General features: G+C 53.2%; 1 protein-coding gene across 4 annotated transcripts; it reads right to left on the bottom strand.

The window, feature by feature from the left end:
- Nucleotides 1-5,436: 5,436 nt before the first annotated feature.
- Nucleotides 5,437-10,767, bottom strand: CCR5 (C-C motif chemokine receptor 5). 4 transcript variants are annotated; one of them, XR_011379143.1, is made up of 3 exons: nucleotides 10,480-10,762; nucleotides 7,533-9,014; nucleotides 5,437-6,857 (listed from the first exon to the last, which is right to left on the bottom strand). XR_011379143.1 is itself a non-coding variant. In XM_008260476.4 (2 exons), the coding sequence occupies exon 2, from the start codon at nucleotides 9,001-9,003 to the stop codon at nucleotides 7,945-7,947; it is 1,059 nt and encodes a 352-aa protein (XP_008258698.2). In that variant the 5' UTR covers nucleotides 9,004-9,014; nucleotides 10,480-10,762; the 3' UTR covers nucleotides 5,437-7,944.
- Nucleotides 10,768-21,335: the final 10,568 nt, after the last annotated feature.

Consider the following 21,335-nt stretch of genomic DNA (forward strand, 5'->3'; position numbering starts at 1 on the left):
GATGGCAGGAGCCAGGAGCCAGGTGCTTTTCCTGGTCTCCCATGGGGTGCAGGGCCCAAGCACCTGGGCCATCCTCCACTGCACTCCCTGGCCACAGCAGAGAGCCGGCCTGGAAGTAGTTATTGTCTGTCTATGTCATCACTGCACATTTGCTTCTATGCTCCATGTCAGCAGCTACTGACCAACTCTTACCAACCACAGGGATGCTCGCTGCAGGCCCTGTGAGACTCACCCTCTTCTGGCCCCCGCGTCCCCCTCCTATGCTACTCACCGTGGCTTCCAAACACCACGATCAATCTGTCTGTCTGCTTTTCTCTGCAATTAGGACATCTCACAAGGACAGGATCGTGCATGGGTTCACGGGTGGACATTTTGCACACGGATGCTGCACGCTGAGCTGCAAACACTTAACTGCCTGGTCAACTGTCCTGGGAGGCCCCCCCCCTCCTCCCCCTCCCCTCCCCTCCCCTCCCCTCCCCTCCCCTCCCCTCCCCTCCCCCTCTCCCCAGGTTCCTGCTTCTGCTCCAGGGAGCAAGTTCCTTCTCCCTCTCAGGGAGGCCCGAAGGCGACACCTCCCATCCTTCTCCTGCCCTGGCCGCCACTGGGCTCCACGAGAGGGGAGTCTGTTGATACATGCTGACATGGTCCTACTAGATTCTTATTTTAAAATATTATTTATTCATTTGAAAGGCAGAGTTAGAGAGAGATTTCTTCCATTCACTGTTTGTCCCCAAATGGCTGCAGTGGTGGAGGCTGGGCCAGGCTGAAGCCAGGAACTAGGAACTCCATCTGGGTCTCCCACATGCATGGTAGGAGCCCAGGAACTTGGGCCATCCGCCGCTGCTTTCCCAGGTGCATTAGCAGGGAGCTGGATAGGAAGTGGAGCAGCCAGGAATCAAACCAGTGCTCATATGAGATATTGGCATCATGAGTGGCAGCTTCCCCCTCTACACCGCAGTGCAGGCCCCTGGATTTTCATTTCTCATTTTAATTATGCTTTATTATATTCAGAAGTATGCGGTTTCAAAGAGCACAGTCTTGATTCAAAACCGAAAAGATTATCTTGAAAGAGATTATGTTATCTCCAGTAAAGAGAGACTATGGCTTTGTGCATGTGCACATGTATTCAAACCCTACGCCAAGCCCCAGAAGAACTGCTCTTTGGATACTCACTTCAAATTCTCCACAGAATCGTCTCTGCCGTGGCCGGGGCGGGCAGGAGCCAGCCCGGGTTCCCGGTTCTTCAAGGGTGATGCCTTCCAGGGCAGAGCACCAGGAGCGTCATGGAAACTGGTGGGGGAGAACGCTTCCCCCAGCATCAGCGAGGTCCCTTCCCACACAAGAGATTCGTTCACTCTTGACAAGCTCAGCGTGTGCGACAGACCTGCCATCTTTGCTGGCTTTCCATTTGGAAAGGATGGGCCCAGATGTGATCCTAAACCCGAAGTGACAGCTAACCACAGGGAGCCTCAACTGGAGCTGTTTCACATTGCCAGCGGAGTGTATGTTCGTGTGCTTTGAAACCCAGCTCAGAAGACCGAGTGAATGTTCTAGAAAATCAGGGCACTGAGTCCAGACTCCCCCTCCCCCTCGTCACAGGACAGGTGCTGTCTTTCAGGGGTTTGCAAACTGCACTTGGAATCACCTGGCAAGCTTCCACGAGGCAGAACCACAGGCCACGTTGCAGATCAGAAGTGCTTGTGGGGGGGACTTGGTGCCGCTGGCTGTGAAACCCCCCAGGTGACCCCCGTGTGTAGCCCAGACGAGGCCCGGGCTGGAGCAGGGTCTTCTTGGGTTCCAGGCCCGGTCTCTCCAGATTTATATGGGTGCTGATGGTGAGGGGCGTCTGAACTGCTCTCACCTCCCAGACTCCACCGCTCTTGCTGGCTGCCTGTGTGTGGCTGGGAAAAATCCAGACGTGCCGGAGCTCGGGGCCCTCCCTAGATCCACTGCCCCAGCGTCCCTGGGCCCCGGGGAAGACTCTGCTTGGGCATGCAAGTCCTCAACAACCTTCTTGTTGTCAGTTTTAAGATTCCAAGAAGTGTGATTGAAATGGGCTGGTTACAGTAAGGAGGAAAGGAAAGTGAATAACAGCCAACTCCTCCCTAATCATCGCTGATGGCTTCCAGCATCTTGAATATCCCCAGTGTTGAGAAACATGGTTGGGCCGGGGGTGCTCTTGGGAGGGCGTGCGGTCAGCACACACAGCCTGGTCTGGCAGCTGGAACCTTCGTTTCAATAAAGGCCTCAACCTGTGTCCTCAAACGAGGCTGCGCTTGCTCTTTAGGGACCTGGAGTGGAGCTGGCCCAGACGAACAGGAGACAGCTGAATGTAAGAGGCGCCTGGTCGCCTCAGCTCTGGTCAAAGCGGCCCGCCAACACCCTTGTTGCTTTGCTAATGGCCTCAGGGGGGCAGTAGAGCCCAAGGCTAGACTGAAAAAGATGCACACCTTAGTTACCTCCTTAGCCGGTGCAGCTGCAACCTGCGGTGCCGCCATCCCACATGGGCGCTGGTTCCTGTCCTGGCTGTTCTGTTTCTGATTCGGCTCCCTGCTAATGACCTGGGAAATCGGTGGAAGACAGTCCAAGTGCTTGGGCCCCTGCACCCACGTGGGAGACCCAGATGAAGCTCCTGGCTCTTGGTTTCAGCTTGGCTCAGCTCTGGCTGTTGTAGCCATCTGGGGAGTGAACCAGCAGACAGATCTCTGACTCTTCTACTCTCTCTGTAATGCTGACTTTCAAATAAATAAGTACATAATTTTTTTTTAAAAAAAAGTAAGTCCCTGAAACAGGGCAGAATCTGTGACACAACATATGATCACACTAGGTAGTAACAAGATGCAAACAACTGGAAATAAGACTTAATAAAAATGCTTACATAAAAGGTGAAGGAAATGCAGGTCTTATATAAAAATATGTATGAATAATGTGTGGGATATGACAGATATATCTACACTTGGACTGTGTTGTGGAAAAATATAAGCATGGATTTTATAGTGAATTTGGTTTCACAGCAATGGAGCTGGGGGCCAGCATGGTGGTACAGAGAGTAAAGCTGGTGCCTTCGAGGCCAGTATCTCATACGGATGCCGGTTTGAGTCCCGGCTGCTCCGCTTCCAATCTGCTCCCTGCTAATGGCCAGGGAGAGTAATGGAAGATGGCCCAAGCAGTTGGGTCATGGGAGACACAGATGAGGCTCCTGGCTTCTGGCTTTGGCCTCGCCTAGCCCTGGCAGTTACGGCCATCTGGGGGGGGGGGGGTGAACCAGCGGATGGAAGATCTCTGTCTCTGTCTTTGCCTCTCCCTCTCTCTCTCTTTCAAATAAATAAATAAACCATAAAAAAGGAAAGCAAAGCAATGGAGCCATGGAAATGCTTGCACATTTTGCCCCTTCCCTTTGCCCTCCCCCCTGCCTGCGCCTCCACTGCTCCTGCTCTGGGACGTGGGCGTTAGCAAAGCGCCAGGAAGGGCATTAGGTCCACATCTCCACTTCCGGCTGCCCAGCCTTGTGCCCTCACTAGAAGGGTTAACACTTGAAAGCTGTGTTCCTCTGTTGGGTTTTCTCCCTCTGATGGAAAATAAATGCGTAGTTTAATTGTAGCGGTGGAATGCAGAATCCCCGGATTCCAATGTCCGCAGAATCCTCCTCGCTTTGTTCGGGCATGCATGTAACCCTTCCGTGATGGGGGGCACCTTCAGCCAGGCTGCCGGGAATGGACTCGAAGCCTGAAGGTTGGGGTAAATTCAAGCTCTGCGGCGTAAGGACTGGGTGGTGGGAGAAGGTGGGATTGAGCTCCGAAAGCTGCCTACGCCTGGGAGGGATTTTCTCCTTGTTAACTCCGGGCTCAGTCGGGGGACGGGGCAGGGAGCAGGGAGCATGCGCACTTAGACCGACCATAGAAACAGGTGCCTTTCAGTCTTCCTATGGCGGCTCCCTTTCGTGGTGATCTCCCTTGTCCTGGGCCCCTTCCCTCTTCTCTGACCCCAGCCCTTCCTGATTGATCCCACCCTTTTCTCTAAGAGCTGGAAGGCAGTCCATCAAGTATGTGGAGGGAGAAGCTGTCCCTGTTTGTGCCTGAGTGAGTGCAAACAGAGGGGCACCACACATTGATAACATTTGATCGTCCTTTATTGCCCGCGGTAGAGAGCGGGCTCCTATCCTAAAGAGCTCTCGACCCCGAAGCTCAAAGCAACAGGGTTTATAAAGGCAAAACCTACAAGCAGGGGAGGGGAATGCGTGGTTACTAAGGCCTTTGTGAAACTAATTACAATCTTGACAATAGACAAATTACGATCTTAATCCAGGTGCAGCGTACCTGTTTTAAGCTTGAGTGATCCTGCTAGGGAGTTTCTCTGTTCTGCCAAGTGGGATGCAGGGTTAGGTTATTGTCTGAGTTTTAGACCCTAGTTTCGGATCAGAGTCTCACGGTGAGGGGTGCTTTCTCTAGGTGGAGTCTCGGGTGCTCTAACTGTCCAGGTGTCACTTCATCCCGCTTGCTAGATCCAGCTGCCCTGTCCTCTGCTCATGTCATGTGTGTCCCAGTGGGGCTGTGGCTGCCTCTAGCACCTGCCGCCCGGGACCTGCTCTGAAGGTGAGCTTGCAGCAGACCAAATCCCAGCAGGTTGGGGGCCGGCGCTGCAGCACAGTGAGTTAAGTCGTCTCCTGCAGATCAGGTATCACATGGGCACCGGTTTGAGTCCCAGCTGCTTCACCTCTGATCCAGCTCCCTGCTAATGTGCCTAGGAATACAGTGGAAGATGACCCAAATACTCGGGCTCCTGCCATCCATGTGGGAGACTCCAGGCTCCTGGCTTCCGCCTGGCCCAGCCCTGGCTTTTGTAGCCATTTGGGGAGTGAACCAGTGGATGAATGATCTCTTTCTCTCTGTGTGTAACTCTGCCTTTCAAATAAATGAGTAAATCTTTTTCATTTATTTGAAAGGCAGAGTTATACAGAGAGAGGTCTTTCATCCATTGGTTCACTCCCCAACTGGCCACAATGGCAGGAGCTGTGCCGTTCCGAAGCCAGGAGCTTCTTCCGGGTCTCCCACGCGGGAGCAAGAGCCCAAGGACTAAGTCTTAAAACCAGCATGTTGCATATGGTGACCGTGACCCAGGCAGGTCACCGGTGCAGGGAATGACTGTTTCTTCTCGGGACACGTAGGAGATGCAAGCACAGAAACCTAAATGCCTTTGTTGCCATCACGGCAAGGAGAGCCACGTTTCTGGGAGGGATTTCTGTATGCAAGAAAAGCAGCCTAGTTAGCAACCAGCTGCACCTCCTGCACCACGTGTCAATCACTCGGGACTGCGGGTGAACCACGGGCCCTGATGTGGCAGGTCTGCTTCAAGTGCCGACTCAGGCAGCTGTCTTAACACCGAGACGCGTCTGCAGGGCATGTCACCTCTTTCACTGGAATGGAATGAAATTCGCAATTGACGACTTTTCTGTTCATTTATTCAAAAACTCTGTTCTCAGAGGTAGCATCTTTAAATCTCCTTGGCTAATTGTTTTAGGAAAAGTATCAACTTTAAAACATACTCAAAAGGCAACATAGTTCTCTCTCTTTCCCCAAACAGCTGCTTATAAAATGCTTTGACAGTTTTATGTGCTGTTGTCCAAATGCACACTTAATGGAGAGATAATCAGTTCGCTTTAGGAGGCAGTTTTAATAGATGCATTTTTTTTCTTCCAGGCAGTTTGTGATTTTTATATCCATAAGAACCCCCACCCACATGAAGATGTACAAAAGTTTTTTAACTTGACCCAGAGGCCTGGATCACTTCCATCCATTGCTTCCTGTTGACAGCTACCATGCACAGGTTTCACAGTAGCACCTCTTACTCTTCTGACACCTTAATCCCCTGAGAGGTTCACACCCCTTCGTGTCTCCTCGCCTGCTTTGTACTCACAGGGCTTTTGCCACCCCCAAGTTCAAAACCATTTCTGATGTGGACAAAATCAGATAAGCAACTGGAAAGCAAACCTAACCAAAACCAAAACCAAATGAATAATCGTCATATAATCATAAAGGCATCCTAACCCTCCCTTTGAAACGGGTTGGTCCCTTAGTGTTTGGGGTTTGTTAGGAGAAGGCATCGGGAAAGGTGTCTGAAGTCCCACCTCTCTGAAAGGCAGAGCCTGGTAAATTGCACTTTTGTGGCTTTTAAAGCCCCCGGCAGCTTGTTTCCGAACGAATGTGCCTCTTGCCCCTTTGCCTACTGATAGTGCAATCCAGAAAATGACACCCACTGTGGTGTGCCCCGGGCGCAGGCGGATCTGAGTCATTCTGACTTCTCTCGCCTCTCTGGGGCCAGTTTGCTCAACACTTGCAAAGCCTTGGTTTTTATTTAATCATGTAATCAACCCCCACTTACATTGCAGCTGGGACCTAAAGTCTGTTCCCAGACCTCAGACTCAGGCCTGGGTAAATCTGGTGCTCCCAAGCCTCCTGGAGCCCCCTCATTCCAGCTGGGCTGGCAAGGGCCACCTGGAAGACAGCAGCACTCAGAGAGAGGCAGCCAGCGTTCAAGTTCAGGAAACCAGATTCATCCACTCACTCCAGCCCCACGTCTGGGAACTAAACCTTGCGAGCTTGATTTCTTTTTCTTTTCTTTTCTTTCTTTCTTTTTTAAGATTTGTTTATTTATTTGAAAGGCAGAATTACACAAAGGCAGAGGCAGAGAGAAAGAGAGAGGTCTTCCATCCACTGGTTCACTTCCCAGATGGTTGCAATGGCCGGAGTTGCACCGATCCAAAGCCAGGAGCCAGGAGCTTCTTCCAGGTCTCCCATGTGGGTGCAGGGGCCCAAGGATGTGGGCCATCTTCCACTGCTTTCCCAGGCCATAGCAGTGACCTGGATCAGAAGTGGAACAGCCAGGACTCAGCGAACCAGCGTCCACATGGGATGCCAGCACTGCAGGTGGTAGCTTTATCCACTATGGCACAGTGCCGGCCCCACAAGCATAATTTCTCTCCAAGGGCTCCTCCCTCACTTCTCTCCTCTTCACCTTCCGCCCAAGCCCAGCCCACGTTCTGTGGACTCGGTGCCCTGCGTGCACAGGTGCTCCCCCCTTCCCATAGCCGGTGCCTCTGTACTAGCAAAGGCCGGCCTCACCCTGACCTGACGCTTGTTGGTCTCCTGGGCCTCAGAGCTCACCTTTCCGGTTGTGCTTTGTCCAGGAACTAAGCCTTCTGTAACTTGGGCTGGGCCGCTCCCTGCTCTGCTGGGAGCAATGCTATGATGGAGCAATGCTATAGAGCTTCCCCACCATCCAGCCAGGTCCGTCCTCACCACCCTCACCCCCACCCCTGACCCCCCAACCAGCTGCAAGTCAGCCCACCAGCCAGCCTGGCCCACACAGCGTCCACAGCACAGCTTCCCTCTCCTCCAGAGGCGCGGGATCCGCCCTGACACCCTGCCCCCTGGGGACACCTTCCCCGCCCTGCCGGCCACAGGCACTCCCCAGGCCCTGCAGGCTGAGGATCTTCCTAGCCGAGGAAGTCACATGTGGATGACACCATTTCTTACCTAATCGCATTCACGTCTTTTCTCCCCGTGGCAAGACCAAGGCCTGTTTTAAGCACATTTACACTCTGCCTTGCACAGCCAATGTCTGGATTAAGTTTCTTTCTGCTGTTCAGCTGACCCAACTCAAGGATCAGCAGCTCTTCGATGTGTGTTTTCTAATGAGCTTTTGCAGTGAAGAGAGTTTGCCAATAAGCTGTGTGTGTGGAGGGGAGAACACAGGTTGCTGTTTCATCAGCATACATTGCTTTGGCTTTCGAGAATGGACGGGTGTAAAAGACATCACAAGACTTCACACAATGCCGGATAGATGGCTCCGTCTTGGGCCCTCTATGACAATACCTTCCTTTTGAAAAACACCTGCTCCCACCCGATCTGTGTACACCAATGGACTCCCACGCCTTGGCAGTCCAGGTCACAGGCCAACAGAGATCTCCTGCTCCCCGGTGGATCGGGTGTACACCGAGCTCGCCGGCTCCGGAGTCTCCCGCGGGAGGAGCGGGCAGTGTTTGCAGAGGCGTTTGGCGACGTGCTTCCGGAAAAACGCGGAGAGGTAGCTCCGGAACTTCTCCCCAACGAAGGCGTAGACCACGGGGTTGATGCAGCAGTGTGTCATGCCCAGCGTCTCCGTCACCTGCATGGCTCGGTCCAGTCTGTTGGAGCTGCTGCAGTTATTCAGGCCGAAGAACTCCTGGAAGGTGTTCAGGAGGAGGACGACGTTGTAGGGTGCCCAGAAGAGGAAGTAAACCACCATGATGGCGAAGATGAGCCGCACAGCCCTGTGCCTCCTCTTCTCGTTCCGACACCGCAGCAGGGTTTTCAGGATCCCCGAGTAGCACACGACCATGACCAGCAGCGGCAGGACCAGGCTCAAGATGTTCCTCATGATGGTGTGGAAATTCTTCCAAAATTGATACTGACTGGCCGGAAAATGAGGGCTGCACGAACACCGAAAACCTTCTTTTTGAGATCTGGTAAAGATGATGTCTGGGAGAGACACCAAGATGGCCGCCACCCAGGTGACCCCGCTTGTCACCACCCCAAAGGTGACCGTCCTGGCTTTTAAGGCAAACACGGCGTGGACAATAGCCAGGTACCTGTCGATGGTCAGGAGGATGATGAAGAAGATTCCACCGAAATAGCCCATGTGATACATCCCCGTGAACACCTTGCACATGGCACCTCCGAAGTCCCACTCGGCGGCGGCGTAGTGAGCCCACAGCGGGAGGGTGAGCAGGAAGAGCAGGTCGGAGATGGCCAGGTTGAGCAGGTAGATGTCAGTCATGCTCTTCAGCTTCTTGCAGGTGATCAGGATGAGGACGACCAGCAGGTTGCCCACGAAGCCGAAAATGAACACAAGCGAGTACAGTGGGGGCAGGAGCCGGGCTGCCACCTGCTTCACGTCGATTTTTTGGCAGGGCTCTGACATCCCATAATCGATGTCGTAGAGGGCAGTGGACATTGAATAATCCATCTGGCTTGATGCTGTGACAAAAGAAAGGAGACACTTCGTAAAGTGCTCGGGCACCCCTGGTGGCCCACCATGGACGGCAGCTGTCCTAGATGTGAACAGAGCTCCAGTCTGATGACCAGCTTTCTGCATTTCCCTTTGGGGGCCCAGCAGTGACATCATGTAGTAAAGGGCAAGTTTCCTGCTAACTTCTCTGCTCAGCAGGAGGAGCTAGAACTCGTGTGTGCACCGTGTCACCACGCAGAACCTCGTTTCCTAGAGCTACATGGAGTCGAAGCTATGACAGCAATTTTAAGAGACGGTGTCAGACACAGTGCACCTTGCGGCCTTACAGCTTGTATTGAAGGTGCCGCTCTCTAGAGTGAACCCACAAAGGACACGCCATGGTGAGGGGGCCAGGAATAATCAAGAGGTGCCATGGGCACGTGTTGCCTGCCAAGCCCTGCACACCCATCCATTCACTGAGCCCTCAACACAGCCTCCCGAGGCAGGCAATGTAGTTCCCATTTCTCAGACAAGAACCCCACGCATGAGAGGATGAGTAAGTTGCCCAGAGCCGTGCAACTGGGAAGCAGCTGGTTCTGAACACAGGCAGCCTGCACCATCACCCACCGCCTACCCTGTTCCTCATTGCTTGGTAGAAGAACTAATTAGCAGGACAGACCCTCAACCTGGTGCTTTGCTGTGGTCAGAAAGAGATGGACTGATGCGCAAGTCCTCCAAGAAGGTCCCAGAGCCAGCAGCCAACTCTGAATGCCAGGCTGCCCTGCTCACCCTGGCTTTGAGCTTGGGTTGGGAGCCCCGAGTTACCATGGTGAAGAGCTCCCTCACTAACCCAAGAAATGGCCAAGTACAAGATGATTCACCTTCTAGCCTTTCTAACGTGCCCAGTCTAGCCGAGTCCCACTGATGCAGCTGAGCGTTTTCTCAGACTCCCGGGAGGTACCTCAAAATAGGCAGCTGCAGAAGCACCCAGAAAAACCTCACCTTTAAGTTCTGAGCCAGAAAAATAATCAGACACTCAAGGTGCTGTGGGAATTATTTCCAAAATGCCAATTTCTTATTAATGTGGACAAATCGTAGGCTTTCCCCTGTTCTGGAGAAAACAAAAAGAGAACCAGACGCTGAGCTCATGTTAGAACTATCCCTGGAGAGGTTTTAATTCTCCTTAGCTGGAGAAAATCTCTGCCAAGATTTTAGCCAAGCCCCATCTCTCCACAAATCTTTCTTCTGCGAGATAAGAGTTGTTTGCTCTAAAAGTAAGGTCTTTCATTCATTGTCTTGTTTTGGTCTTGGATGCTAGCAGACAGAAGCTCATTCTAAATTCTGATCCTTTCCTTATCTCAAAGATTATATTTTCAGATAGCTCTGTGAACACCTGGTATTTGCCCAACATCTGCTCTGGGTTTCCTGTAGGGGCTTTTATGCATCACACAAGCTGAGCTAACCAATGGGCCGAGTGACAGAGAAGTGACTTACCTCAGAGAGTTTCTTGTAGGGGGAGCGGATGCCTCAGTGCCTCTGGCCAGCTGAGCTGTGCACATCAAACATATAGAGAGCAAAAAGTAGGAAATGCAGTTTCTTTCGAAGAGGGGGGTGGAGCTATAAGAATAAGTGCATCGTAGAGGAAAAAGTCAGACAAGAGTTCTTCTTTTTGCGAAGCTGAACTTTCAATGGGCCAGACATGAGATCTCTGGTCTGAGCTGCCTGTGACTTCCTTCCTTGGACTGTTTCATTGCTGTGTTCTGCTCATCCATCTACAGGAGTCTCTTCAAAAACAGAGCAAAGGAAAGGCTATGACAGCCAGGAGAACACACACTTTCATGTGTGAGGGAGACGAAATTGCTGTCCGGGAGAAGCAAATGATGTACACATGACCTTGGGGCTCCTCCCTGCAAGGCTGAAAGGGTGAGAATTCGGATTCTCTTCATGCTGGCCCTAGGTTAAAGCCAGCTCAAAGCAACCCTAACTAAAGGGAATCCTATAGTTAACATGAACCCCATCGCATTTTATCTACTGGGGTCACTCCTCCATGCCCATGCAGCGCACACACACACACGCACGCACACACACGTACACACACGCACATGCTCACAACTGAATCCTATTTTCTCTGGAAACTCAAACAACTGCTTGTCTAAGGGTTTTATCTGAAGGCTCATCTGTGAGCTAAGCTCGTTCCCCGTCTTTCTCTGGTGCGGCGTGTGGTGGGGCACATCAGGATCACCTTCACTCTGTGCACTGTTTTGGAGCCTCCGGATCCGCTGGCATCAAGGACAGAGCTCTTTCGGGTAGTGACAGAGGGTGACGGCCAAGCCCGGGAGTCAGGACAAGATCCCGGGTGGTCATATCAGCCTCTCTCAGTGGTTGATGACTTATTTAAAAACCTCACTACTGACAACCGAGCTGAGAATGCAGCCAGCCCTGGGCCACAGGAGTCCCTCTGTTCTCCCGTTAACTCAGCTACAGAGCAAGCAGCTGTTCCTGTGATCTACGAGAAGGCAGAGGAGACCCCAGATGGTGTGGTGTCAAGTCCCCAAGTCCATGGAGGGAGCCGAACACAGACGCTAAGCAAGCAGCCTCTGTAGTCAGACTGCCAAGCCGGAAATGGCTCTCCACCCTCACTTTTCTCATCTGTGTATTGGGCTGAATAATAATAGGCACTTCAAGGATCCATCAGGAGCAGTTTGTGAAGCAGCCACAGCCAGCGTTAGCACAAACTATACGTACAGGAAACACAAAACCCGGGCTGCTTGTTCAGCGATCTTTTCTAAGGATTTATTTTATTAACAATTTTGAAAGCTTGTAAGCTTATTTTCTTTTTATTTCCTAAAAAAATCAGTTCCCTGGGGTCCTTGTCTAGAGCAAACTCAAAGCTGAAAAGTATAGCTCATGGCTAGTGCTTGGAAAACAGGAAGAAATGGCTATTTGGAAAAAATCCCCAACAGTGCAGAAATAGCCCAGCAATCAACCAGGCCCTGGTGCAGGAGCGTCTGCCTGTGTCCCCACAGAGCTGGGTCGTGGGTAACAGCAGGGGCGGTGACTCCTCAAAGCATGCTCAGCTCACCCCACGTGTGCAGCTCGCAGGAGTGGTTAAGAACTGTGGGCATGTTCCTGGGTTGAAACCCCAGTTTCATTGTTTACTGTCTCTAAGCAAGTCATCGAATTTCTCAGAGCTTTAGGTTTCTTAGCTGCAAAAGGAAGGCTTTTTTATTTTTATTTTTTGACAGGTAGAGTTAGACAGAGAGAGAGAGAGACAGAGAGAAAGGTCTTCCTTCCGTTGGTTCACCCCCCAAATGGCCGCTACGGCCGGTGCACTGCGCTGATCGGAAGCCAGGAGCCAGGTGCTTCCTCCTGGTCTCCCATGCAGGTGCAGGACCCAAGCACTTGGGCCATCCTCCACTGCACTCCTGGGCCACAGCAGAGAGCTGGCTGGAAGAGGAGCAACCGGGACTAGAACCCAGGGTGCCAACAACGCAGGTGGAGGATTAGCCTAGTGAGCCATGGCACCGGCCAAAAGGAGGGCTTTTTTTAAAAAACGCTCCAATCATGAACCTACCCCGCAAATCTGTGGTCAACACGGACCGATGCTCGCACAGGAAGCAGGGAAAGATAATGTGTACTTCAGAAAGAGCTTCCCAGATGGGTAACAAATCAGTTGATGGAAAACCTTGCAGAAAACGGGTGTCACAAACACTTGTTCAGTGTGCTCATGGTGACACCCTGGAGTACACCTCTCAGGGGCTGCTTGTGACCACTGCTGGTTCTCCCCAGGCAGAGCAGGGCTCAGCTGAGGTCTGTGTGCCCATCAGCAGGTGGCTGAGGACGTGAGGGCTCACCTCCAGAGGGCAATGTGGGGCAGCGGAGCAGGCTCCCAGACGCCCACACTGTGCCGCTGTCTCCCTGAGTGCCGAGCCGAGACTTCCCCCTCTCAGCTTACACATCCTCTTCTGCCGAGCGATGTGCCAGGCCTCGCCGCTTCCACGGCTCTGTGACCAGCTGGGTTTGCAAAGTCCCCGGCAGACGGGAAACAGGGTGAGGGTTCACGGTTGAGATGAGGGTTAGGAGGGTGTCACCCTCTTCAGAGTGGCTGGTCCAGGGAGGTGTTCCAGCCACCTCTTGGGATAGGGACCACTTCAAGGATGCCGGGGAAATGAGGGCCTTTGGGAAATTCTCCAGCATCTAATTTTACAAGAAGCTCCATTTTGGTTACAACAGCTAGTTGCTCGTCGGGCTGTGCCTTAGTGTCTCTTGGTCTCTGTTTCTTTTAGTACTTTGTCCTTCCCAATTTATAATTTTTTTTTGAAAGACTTATTTGAAAGGCAGAGTTGAGAGAGAGAGGTGGCGGGTATCTTTCATCCACTGGTTCACTCCCCAAATGGGCCCACTGGCCAGGGCTGGGCCAGGCAGAAGCCAGGAGCCAGGAACTCCATCTGGGTCTCCCACATGGATGGGAGGGGCCCAAGCCTTGAGCCATCTCCCACTGCTTTCCCAAGTGCATTAGCAGGGAGCGGGATCAGAAGGGAAGCAGCCAGGACTAGAGCCTGTGTTCATGGAAGATGCTGGCACCACAGGCAGCAGCTTCATGCCCCACAGTGCTGGTCCCTCCTGATTTCTCGTTCTCATCCAAGTGGCATTCCAACTCCCACGGAAATGAGCTTCTTAGCAGTCCATCACTCTGGACCCGACGGCCGTACTGGGCGGTATCTCACGCTGCCCTTCTATGGACGCTGCTCCAAGTCTGGTCGCTGCACCCACGCCCGGGGTTGCTCTCTCCCTGCATGCACACCTCTGGGATGCACGCTCAGAACATCGCCAGCAGGATGGGAGGACATGGATTCTTGTCCTGCACTTCAAAGGGCCAATTCCCTGCACACAGCAAGCCAGACCCTGCCTGGAGAGGGGCGGGGGCTTAGGCCTGCCTGGGGCTGCAGCTGACCCAGCCCACTAGCTGTCAAAAGGGGGAGGGGCTGTAAACAGCAAATGCATCTGTTTTCATGTTAAAAATGAATGTCTGGGGCCGGTGCTGTGACGCAGCGGGTTAAAGCCCTGGCCTGAAGCACCAGCATCCCATATGGGCGCAGGTTCTAGTCCCGGCTGCTCCACTTCCCATCTAGCTTTCTGTTATGGCCCAGGAGAGCAGTAGAAGATGGCCCAAGTCCTTGGGCCCCTGCACCCACGTGGGAGACCTGGAAGAAGCTCCTGGCTCCTGGCTTCCGATTGGTGCAGCTCCAGCAGTTGGGGCCATCTTGGGAGTGAACCAATGGATGGAAGACCTCTCTCTCTCTCCCTCTCCCTCTCCCTCTCCTCTCTCTGTGTATCTCTGACTTTCAAATAAATAAAATTAAAAAATGAATGTCTAATCATAACACCAGCATGTGCTCATTGTATGAGATTGGGACACACAATTAAGCATAGTCTTACAATCTCAAAACCATCCCTTTCAGCACACGATATATTTTAATCCTGACCTTTTCCTGGGCACATTTTTTTTAAAAATTGAGAAGTGGGGTAGGGAGGAAAGGCAGGTAGAGACAGACAGACACAGAGTGACAAGCACACACACACACTCACTCACTCACACTGCTGGTTCACTTCCCAAATGCCCACCGGCTGGGGTAGGACCAGGCTAAAGCCAAGAGCTGGAAACTTAATCCAAGTCCCCCACATGAGTGGCAGGAACCCAATGACTTGAGCCATCACTGCTGCCTCCCAAGGTCTGCATTAGCAGGAAGCCCAGCCCAGGCCCTCGCATGTGGGACGTGGGCATCTTAACCCCTAGACCATGCACCTGCTCCTCTTTGCACATTTTTTTCATTAATTGCTCCCCCGTGAATAGCACTCTGAATGCTGCAGCTTTTTTTCTTTGCTAAAGATTACAGTGTAAGCACTTCCCCATGCTATTAAAAAGTCTTTATGAATATAGTTCTCTCACTGATGTTGTTGCCAAGATGAAACCTACATGCAGCCACGTGCCCTGGTCTTAGTTGTACAGTGTGATGAGTTTCATATGCACATACCTGGGTTAGCACCACCGAGAACAAGCGACACTTACCAAGATAAGGGGCACTGCGACTTCATGTAGAATAAATGAGCCTGTTCTTTAATTCCATATACATGGAAGCATAGGTTTCATCCTCTCTCCTGTCTGGCTTCTTGCATTCGCTGCCGTCCATCAGCCGGCATCCCCAGACCTCTGGGCTCTCGCCAGTGCTCACTGCGTGGATGCTGCTGACCGACTGTCACTCCCAGCGCTCTGACGCTAGACAAGATAACCGCACACAGCAGTCATGCTGGAGGCCTCTCGCGTCTCACCAGGAGGTCCAGAGAGTCCTCCACGGTCCCCACAGAAACAGGAAGACGCCTTCCCCTCCTCCAGTGTCACACTCTGTCACCCGCGTGCCTGGACAATGACGTGCAGGGTTCTGTGGCTCCCAACATCCCTGGTGGAGACGGCTCCTCTCCTTTTGCGTCAGACACCTGTCATGGCAGGTGGGGTTGGGAGGTCACCATACTGTTCACTCCGTTCTCTGTCTCGGTCCCTTGCCAGTATACTCCTGCTTCCAACCCGCATAGTGTAACGGAAATGAGGCCGCAACCAGGGACAAAGGAAGCGAAGTGGACCTCCCGACGTGAAGCTGCTGTGTGCGGTTATCTTGTCTAGGGAGGGAGATGTCCTAAGTTCTGCTTCTGTACCTCCAGTCATAAATCTGTTTTATAAGCCTGCCCCAGTATCTCTTTTATAAACATACTGGACCCACCGACCATTGGAAGTGTGGCTAAGGCATGATGCTGATGAACCTGCAAGAATTGTAAGTAACTTGGGATCGTTGCTTAGTTCTCAGGAAACAATTCCAGCTGAGCCTGCTTCTATCCTCCACTGTCTCTGGTGCCTGTTTGAAGGAGGGAGTTTTCCCACCCCAGGTTTCTGTAACATTTTGATACCTTGGCCCCAGCTGTGCCCATTAACAAGTGCTGAGAGACCACCCCCCTCTGCTGTGTTCAAACATGGCTGGCCTTTTGAGCCTCAACCTGCAGGATTGGGCCAGACCGGGGCTGGGGCTGGGGCTGGGGCTGGGGCAGGGGCGGGTGCGGGGGCGGGGGCCCAGGCCCAGCCGGGACGACTGGAAGGCGAGCCTCCCGACTCATTCTCTGGGATCCTAAGTCCCCCGACTGACGCCCCACGGCCGACTGTACGGGACAAGTGGACAGGTCCTCCTGAACTTCAGGACCCGGTAAGACGCCCCGGGGTGCCCAGTACTCAGGGCCGCCTTTGTGCGGAAGAGGGAGATTGATCACCTCCCAGCAATCATTGCGATTGCTCCTGTTGGGTCCTCACAAGGAGGTACCCGTCCCGTGTCTGTAGCGGAAGAGAGTGTGTGTGTGGTGTGGATGTGTTTGTGGCTCCACGGCCCTGCGGCTACGGAGTCTGATTGAGCCCTCACCTGCGCTCCGTGTTCTCCGCAAGGGGAGCGGCCAGGTGGGCGAGGCGACCGCAGTCCGGGTCAGTGCCTGCTCCGGAGGTCTTTGTCTCTTGTTTTGCGACACCGACCAAGGGGGGCACATTATGGGAGAATCCCATTGAAAGCCAACGTCCTAGACTGTGTGATCAAAGCTTTACAAAGGGGTGCAAGCATGAAAATGTGTTCTGAGTGAAAAAAAGAACAAAAGAGAGAGGGGGACATTTTAGACTTTTTTTTCCTGTCTTTGGTGTGCTGTGTTCATTCCTTCTCTGGGAGCAGGGAGGAGAAAGCTCGGCTGCATGGGGCAGCCACACTTGCAGGTCTCCTGAATCAAGTTAACAATCTCCAGGGAGCTTTTCCCCTGTGGCACCCCAGCCCTAGCCCACAGTGACCCCTGGGACCCGCCTTGCAGCTGCCTGAGCAAGTTGGTCTCAGCGACAGTCCCAGGTATCTACCTGTTGCCGAGGTGTGAGCTGGGATCCTTGTTTGACAAAAGACTAGGCTTAAATTCAATTTAAAATCTAGGGAGACATACTTTTTTTTTTTTTTTTTTTTTGGATAGGCAGAGTTAGAGACAGAGAGAAAGGTCTTCCTTCTGTTGGTTCACCCCCAAAATGGCCACTATGGCTGGCGCGCTGTGCCGATCCAAAACCAGGAGCCAGGTGCTTCCTCCTGGTCTCCCATGCGGGTACAGAGCCCAAGGACCTGGGCCATCCTAGGGAGACATACTTGACAAGCAACAGTCTCTTGCATGAAAAGGCCCGAGTTACCTTTGGTGATAACTGGGTAAAATGGAACTGGACATTGAGTTTAAAAAAAGTTCTCTTTTACATCTAAGAAGATCGATGCTTTAAAAGAAAAGCTTTTTTTGTGGTGTAATTGTTACCGCAGAAATTACAGGGTTCTTGTCTTTGTGCAAGAAAGAATTCAGGCGTGAGACAGAGAGTAGTGGGAGGTAAAATAGCAAGGTTTATTAGGGAAGGGACACCATCCGTAAGGATGGATGGGCACCTCTCCAGACAGAACCCGGGAAAGAGTGCAGTCGCTCGGACTGGGGGCGGGGAGGGGAGGAAGGAGTGAGGTTACATGGTTGAGTGGAGAGATTACACCTGGCCAGACCAGGCGGGCGGCTCAGCAGAGAGGCAGAGGGCTGAGCGCACAGTCCGGTTGAGGCGGGGGGGGGGGGGGGGGGGTTAAGGAGATGGGTCTTTGTCTTCACACATCTCCTCCTGAAACAAAGGATTTTATGGCTTTAAATATTAAGAAGCTCCTATCTGAGTTTTCCCTTGAAGGTATCAGACAGGAGGAAGCCTAGCTGGCACCATCCTGGGTTCAGAGGAAGGGCGAGCAGGACCCCCTAGAGAATCGGGATCCGGAGCAGGGTGTTTGAAATGCAGATACTGGGCTGCATCTGGGAGATTGTGGAAGATTTGTCAAGCAGAAGGGGCGGGGACCTCCACCTGGCAGGTTATCAGGTAGAAGGGGGCAGGGCAGGATTCGAAGACCGGGCTGCCCCTGAAACATTGTCAAGATGACTTTGAGATGCAGATGCATATGCTGGACATAGATGTCTTCTCTTTAGGCCTTTATGTCACACACACATAAGCTCATAACTGACTTCCTACCTAACATAATATGCCAGGCTTGTTTTGTTTCTGGGTTTAACAAATCCCAGGAGATAACAATGGGTAATCAGAGCTTTATCATTATGGCCTCTAAGGTGCATCCTCCAAAGTTACTTTTTGGTTTAACTTAGAGTCTGTGAAGTGAAGGGCCAGCTTCGTAACCTAGTTGCCAGAGGCCACTCCCCATCTATGTGGCCATTGCCACAGCTGCGGCTGCTCAGGGAAACCTGTGTGGGGTGCGGAGGAGGGAGTGGCCGGCCGTGGGCTGTAGGGCTGAAAGTGTGGTTCTAAGTCATGCAGGCTGCAATTTAAACCCACCTATGCTGTAACAGCTGAGGCACGATGCTGATGAACTTGTAAATACTATACGAAACTTGTTGCTGAGTCCTCAGGAAACAATTCCAGCTGAGCCCGCTGGCGTTCATCAACTGCTTTGATCCTCCACTGTCTCTGGAGCCTGTTTGAACGAAGCAAGTTTTCCCACCCCAGGTGTCTGTAGTAGCACAACTCGAATGTGCCCTGAGCAGATCCTTAACCACAGGGTCACCAGCAGGCTGTCCCTCTGGCCATGTCTGCACAGCATGGAAGCCTTGCCCTCAGCCGGGACGTCTGGGGTGCTTCCCTCAGATCAGGGGGTTAACACAGGGGCAAAAGTCTCATTTTTATCATTGAAGATGCACAGAATACCCACTGTGTTCTCAAGAGGTCAGACCTTCTTCAGCTCTATGTTCAACTCTGTGCATTACAGGGTATTAGGGTGTTTCCGGTTGCCCCAGAACTGGCAACTCTGGCGTAAGACTGAGGGCAAAGAAGTGTTAGTACCCAACCCCTCCCCGCCCCGTCCTAGAGGAAACCACCCACACCTGGGCTCAGACGCCCCGCAGGGCTCACTAGGAGGAGACAGAAGCCGCCCTGTGGCCCCACCTGTTCTTCTTCTGGTCTGTCTGTAAGGAGCCAGCTAGGGGCAGGGAAGGATGGTGGAAGGGCTGGGGTCGCTGAGGGCAGAGTGGGGTTTGTCTCCTCAAAGCCTGGGGAGAGGCTCTGAGTGATGTGAGGGAGGAAGTGGATCTTCAAAGGGGAAGGTGGGGACGCCAGGGGCGGGGCCCTGGGAGCCAGCTGCGGGAGGGGTGGGGAGGGTTGGGAGGGGGTGGTGGGTGGAAACAAGTGCGGCATTGAGATAGCAAGGACGTAACCAAGGATACCGTGCTCTGGGGCCCTGCGGCTCCCACAGGAGGAGACTTGGCTAGAACCACGCGTAGGACCCCACTGGCTGCGTGAAGGGAGCCCAGTGCTCGGGAAATGGTGCGAAATGAGAGAATTCCACTCGAATGAACTCTGGCACGTCCAGGAAGTGGCAGTGGGGAGCTGCACTACTACAGGGGGCCCCTCCTGGCCCTCTGTAGGGAACACACACAGGCACCTGCCACTCTGGGGCGTGTCGGCCAACAGGAATGGATTGTGGCAGGGGTGGTGAGATTCAGATGCAGTGCCCTTTACCCTAGCCCTCCTTTGTCAGCCCCCACACAGAAGAGGGAAGCCCGGGAGGTCTCCCGGAGGCAGTCCGTGAGCCACGGGCCGGGCAGGAGCAGGCAGAGTCCTCCAGAACCCAGGTGACCCTAAGGCCCAGAAGGCACCGTGGAGAGAAGTGAAGTGCCTTCATGTTGTGCGCTGGTTGCATGAGGACATTTACAGGCATAGGACAAAGCAAGACGGTGTCCAGTGCCCTGCCCTGACTAGCCAGGCTGCTGAGCCAGCAGAGCTTCTTGGGGTGAGGGGTGGGGGGAACCCCTTCCCCACACAATCCTTGGAGGCTTGGATCTCGCCTGCCCCAGGGCTGGACCACCAAGGCTACAGACCACGCCTTTCACGACTCCCCGCTTACACACGTGCAGCAGTGGTGCGTGACCACGGCCTTGTCTGAAGGAATCTCCACCCTGCATCCCGCATCCCTCCCCACGCCCGGCCCCGTCTGCTTCTCGGGTTCCAGAGCTGCACTGCCCAGGTCGGCTAGCTCGCTCATCAGAGTCTTCTTGCAGTATATGTCCCTTGGGTGGCACTGGTTGGCATTTCCTGCGGGCTCATCTCACCCCAGGCTATTTGTTTGTCAGGGAAGTTTTAACAATGAGCAAAAGCAAAAGAGGAAGGCTGGGGCCTTGATGGTTTACCCCAGGGGCTGCAGGGCCTTCCCCGGAGCTCTGGGCCTCACGGCTCAGGGGTGTGACATGGAGCAGGCGGTGTCAAGCCCCCAACTCCAGCACAAAAGCCGGAAGTTGCCATCCCCTGGGATGCCCACCTTTCCTTCCCTTGTGTCTGCACGACACACAGCTCTCTTGTGTGTTCTCCCCAGAATGACTTGGGTGTCTGAGGATCCAGGTCTGGCAATGGAGACAGCTGGAAACTTAATTATTATTATTATTATTTTTTTTGACAGGCAGAGTGGACAGTGAGAGAGAGAGAGACAGAGAGAAAGGTCTTCCTTTGCCGTTGGTTCACCCTCCAATGACCGCCGCGGCCGGCGTGCTGCGGCAGGCGCACCGCGCTGATCCGAAGGCAGGAGCCAGGTGCTTCTCCTGGTCTCCCATGCGGGTGCAGAGCCCAAGCACTTGGTCCATCCTCCACTGCACTCCCTGGCCACAGCAGAGAGCTGGCCTGGAAGAGGGGCAACCAGGACAGAATCCGGTGCCCCAACGGGGACTAGAACCCGGTGTGCCGGCGCCACAAGGCGGAAGATTAGCCTATTGAGCTGCGGCGCCGGCCCAATTCATTTTTTATTAGAGAGTGAGTGAGTGAGGGAGGGCGAGTGAGCTTCTACCAGCTGGTTCTTTCTCCAAATAGCTGGAGATGGGCCAGGCTTAAGCTGGGAATGGGGAACTTGGCAGGATCCCCCACGTGCATGGCAGGCACCCAACTACATGGGTCGTGGCGGCTGCATCCCAGTGTGTGTATTGGCAGGAATCAGGACAGGACCCGGAACTCAAACCCAGATACTCTGATGGGGGTTGGGTGCAGATGTCCCAAGTGGTATCTTTTTTTTTTTTTTTTTTTAAAGATTTGTTTATTTGTTTGAAAGGCCGAGAGAGAGAGAAGGAGAGACAGAGGGAGAAACATTCCATCTACTGGCTCACTCCCCAAATGGCTACATTGCCTCGGGCTGGACCAGGCTGAAGCCAGGAGCGATTCCAAATTGTGTCTTAACCACTAGGCCAAACAACTGACCCAGTAGCAACTTTTAACCATTTTCTTTCCA

The sequence above is a fragment of the Oryctolagus cuniculus genome, chromosome 10, assembly GCF_964237555.1.
Source record: "Oryctolagus cuniculus chromosome 10, mOryCun1.1, whole genome shotgun sequence".
Taxonomy (NCBI): Eukaryota; Metazoa; Chordata; class Mammalia; order Lagomorpha; family Leporidae; genus Oryctolagus; species Oryctolagus cuniculus.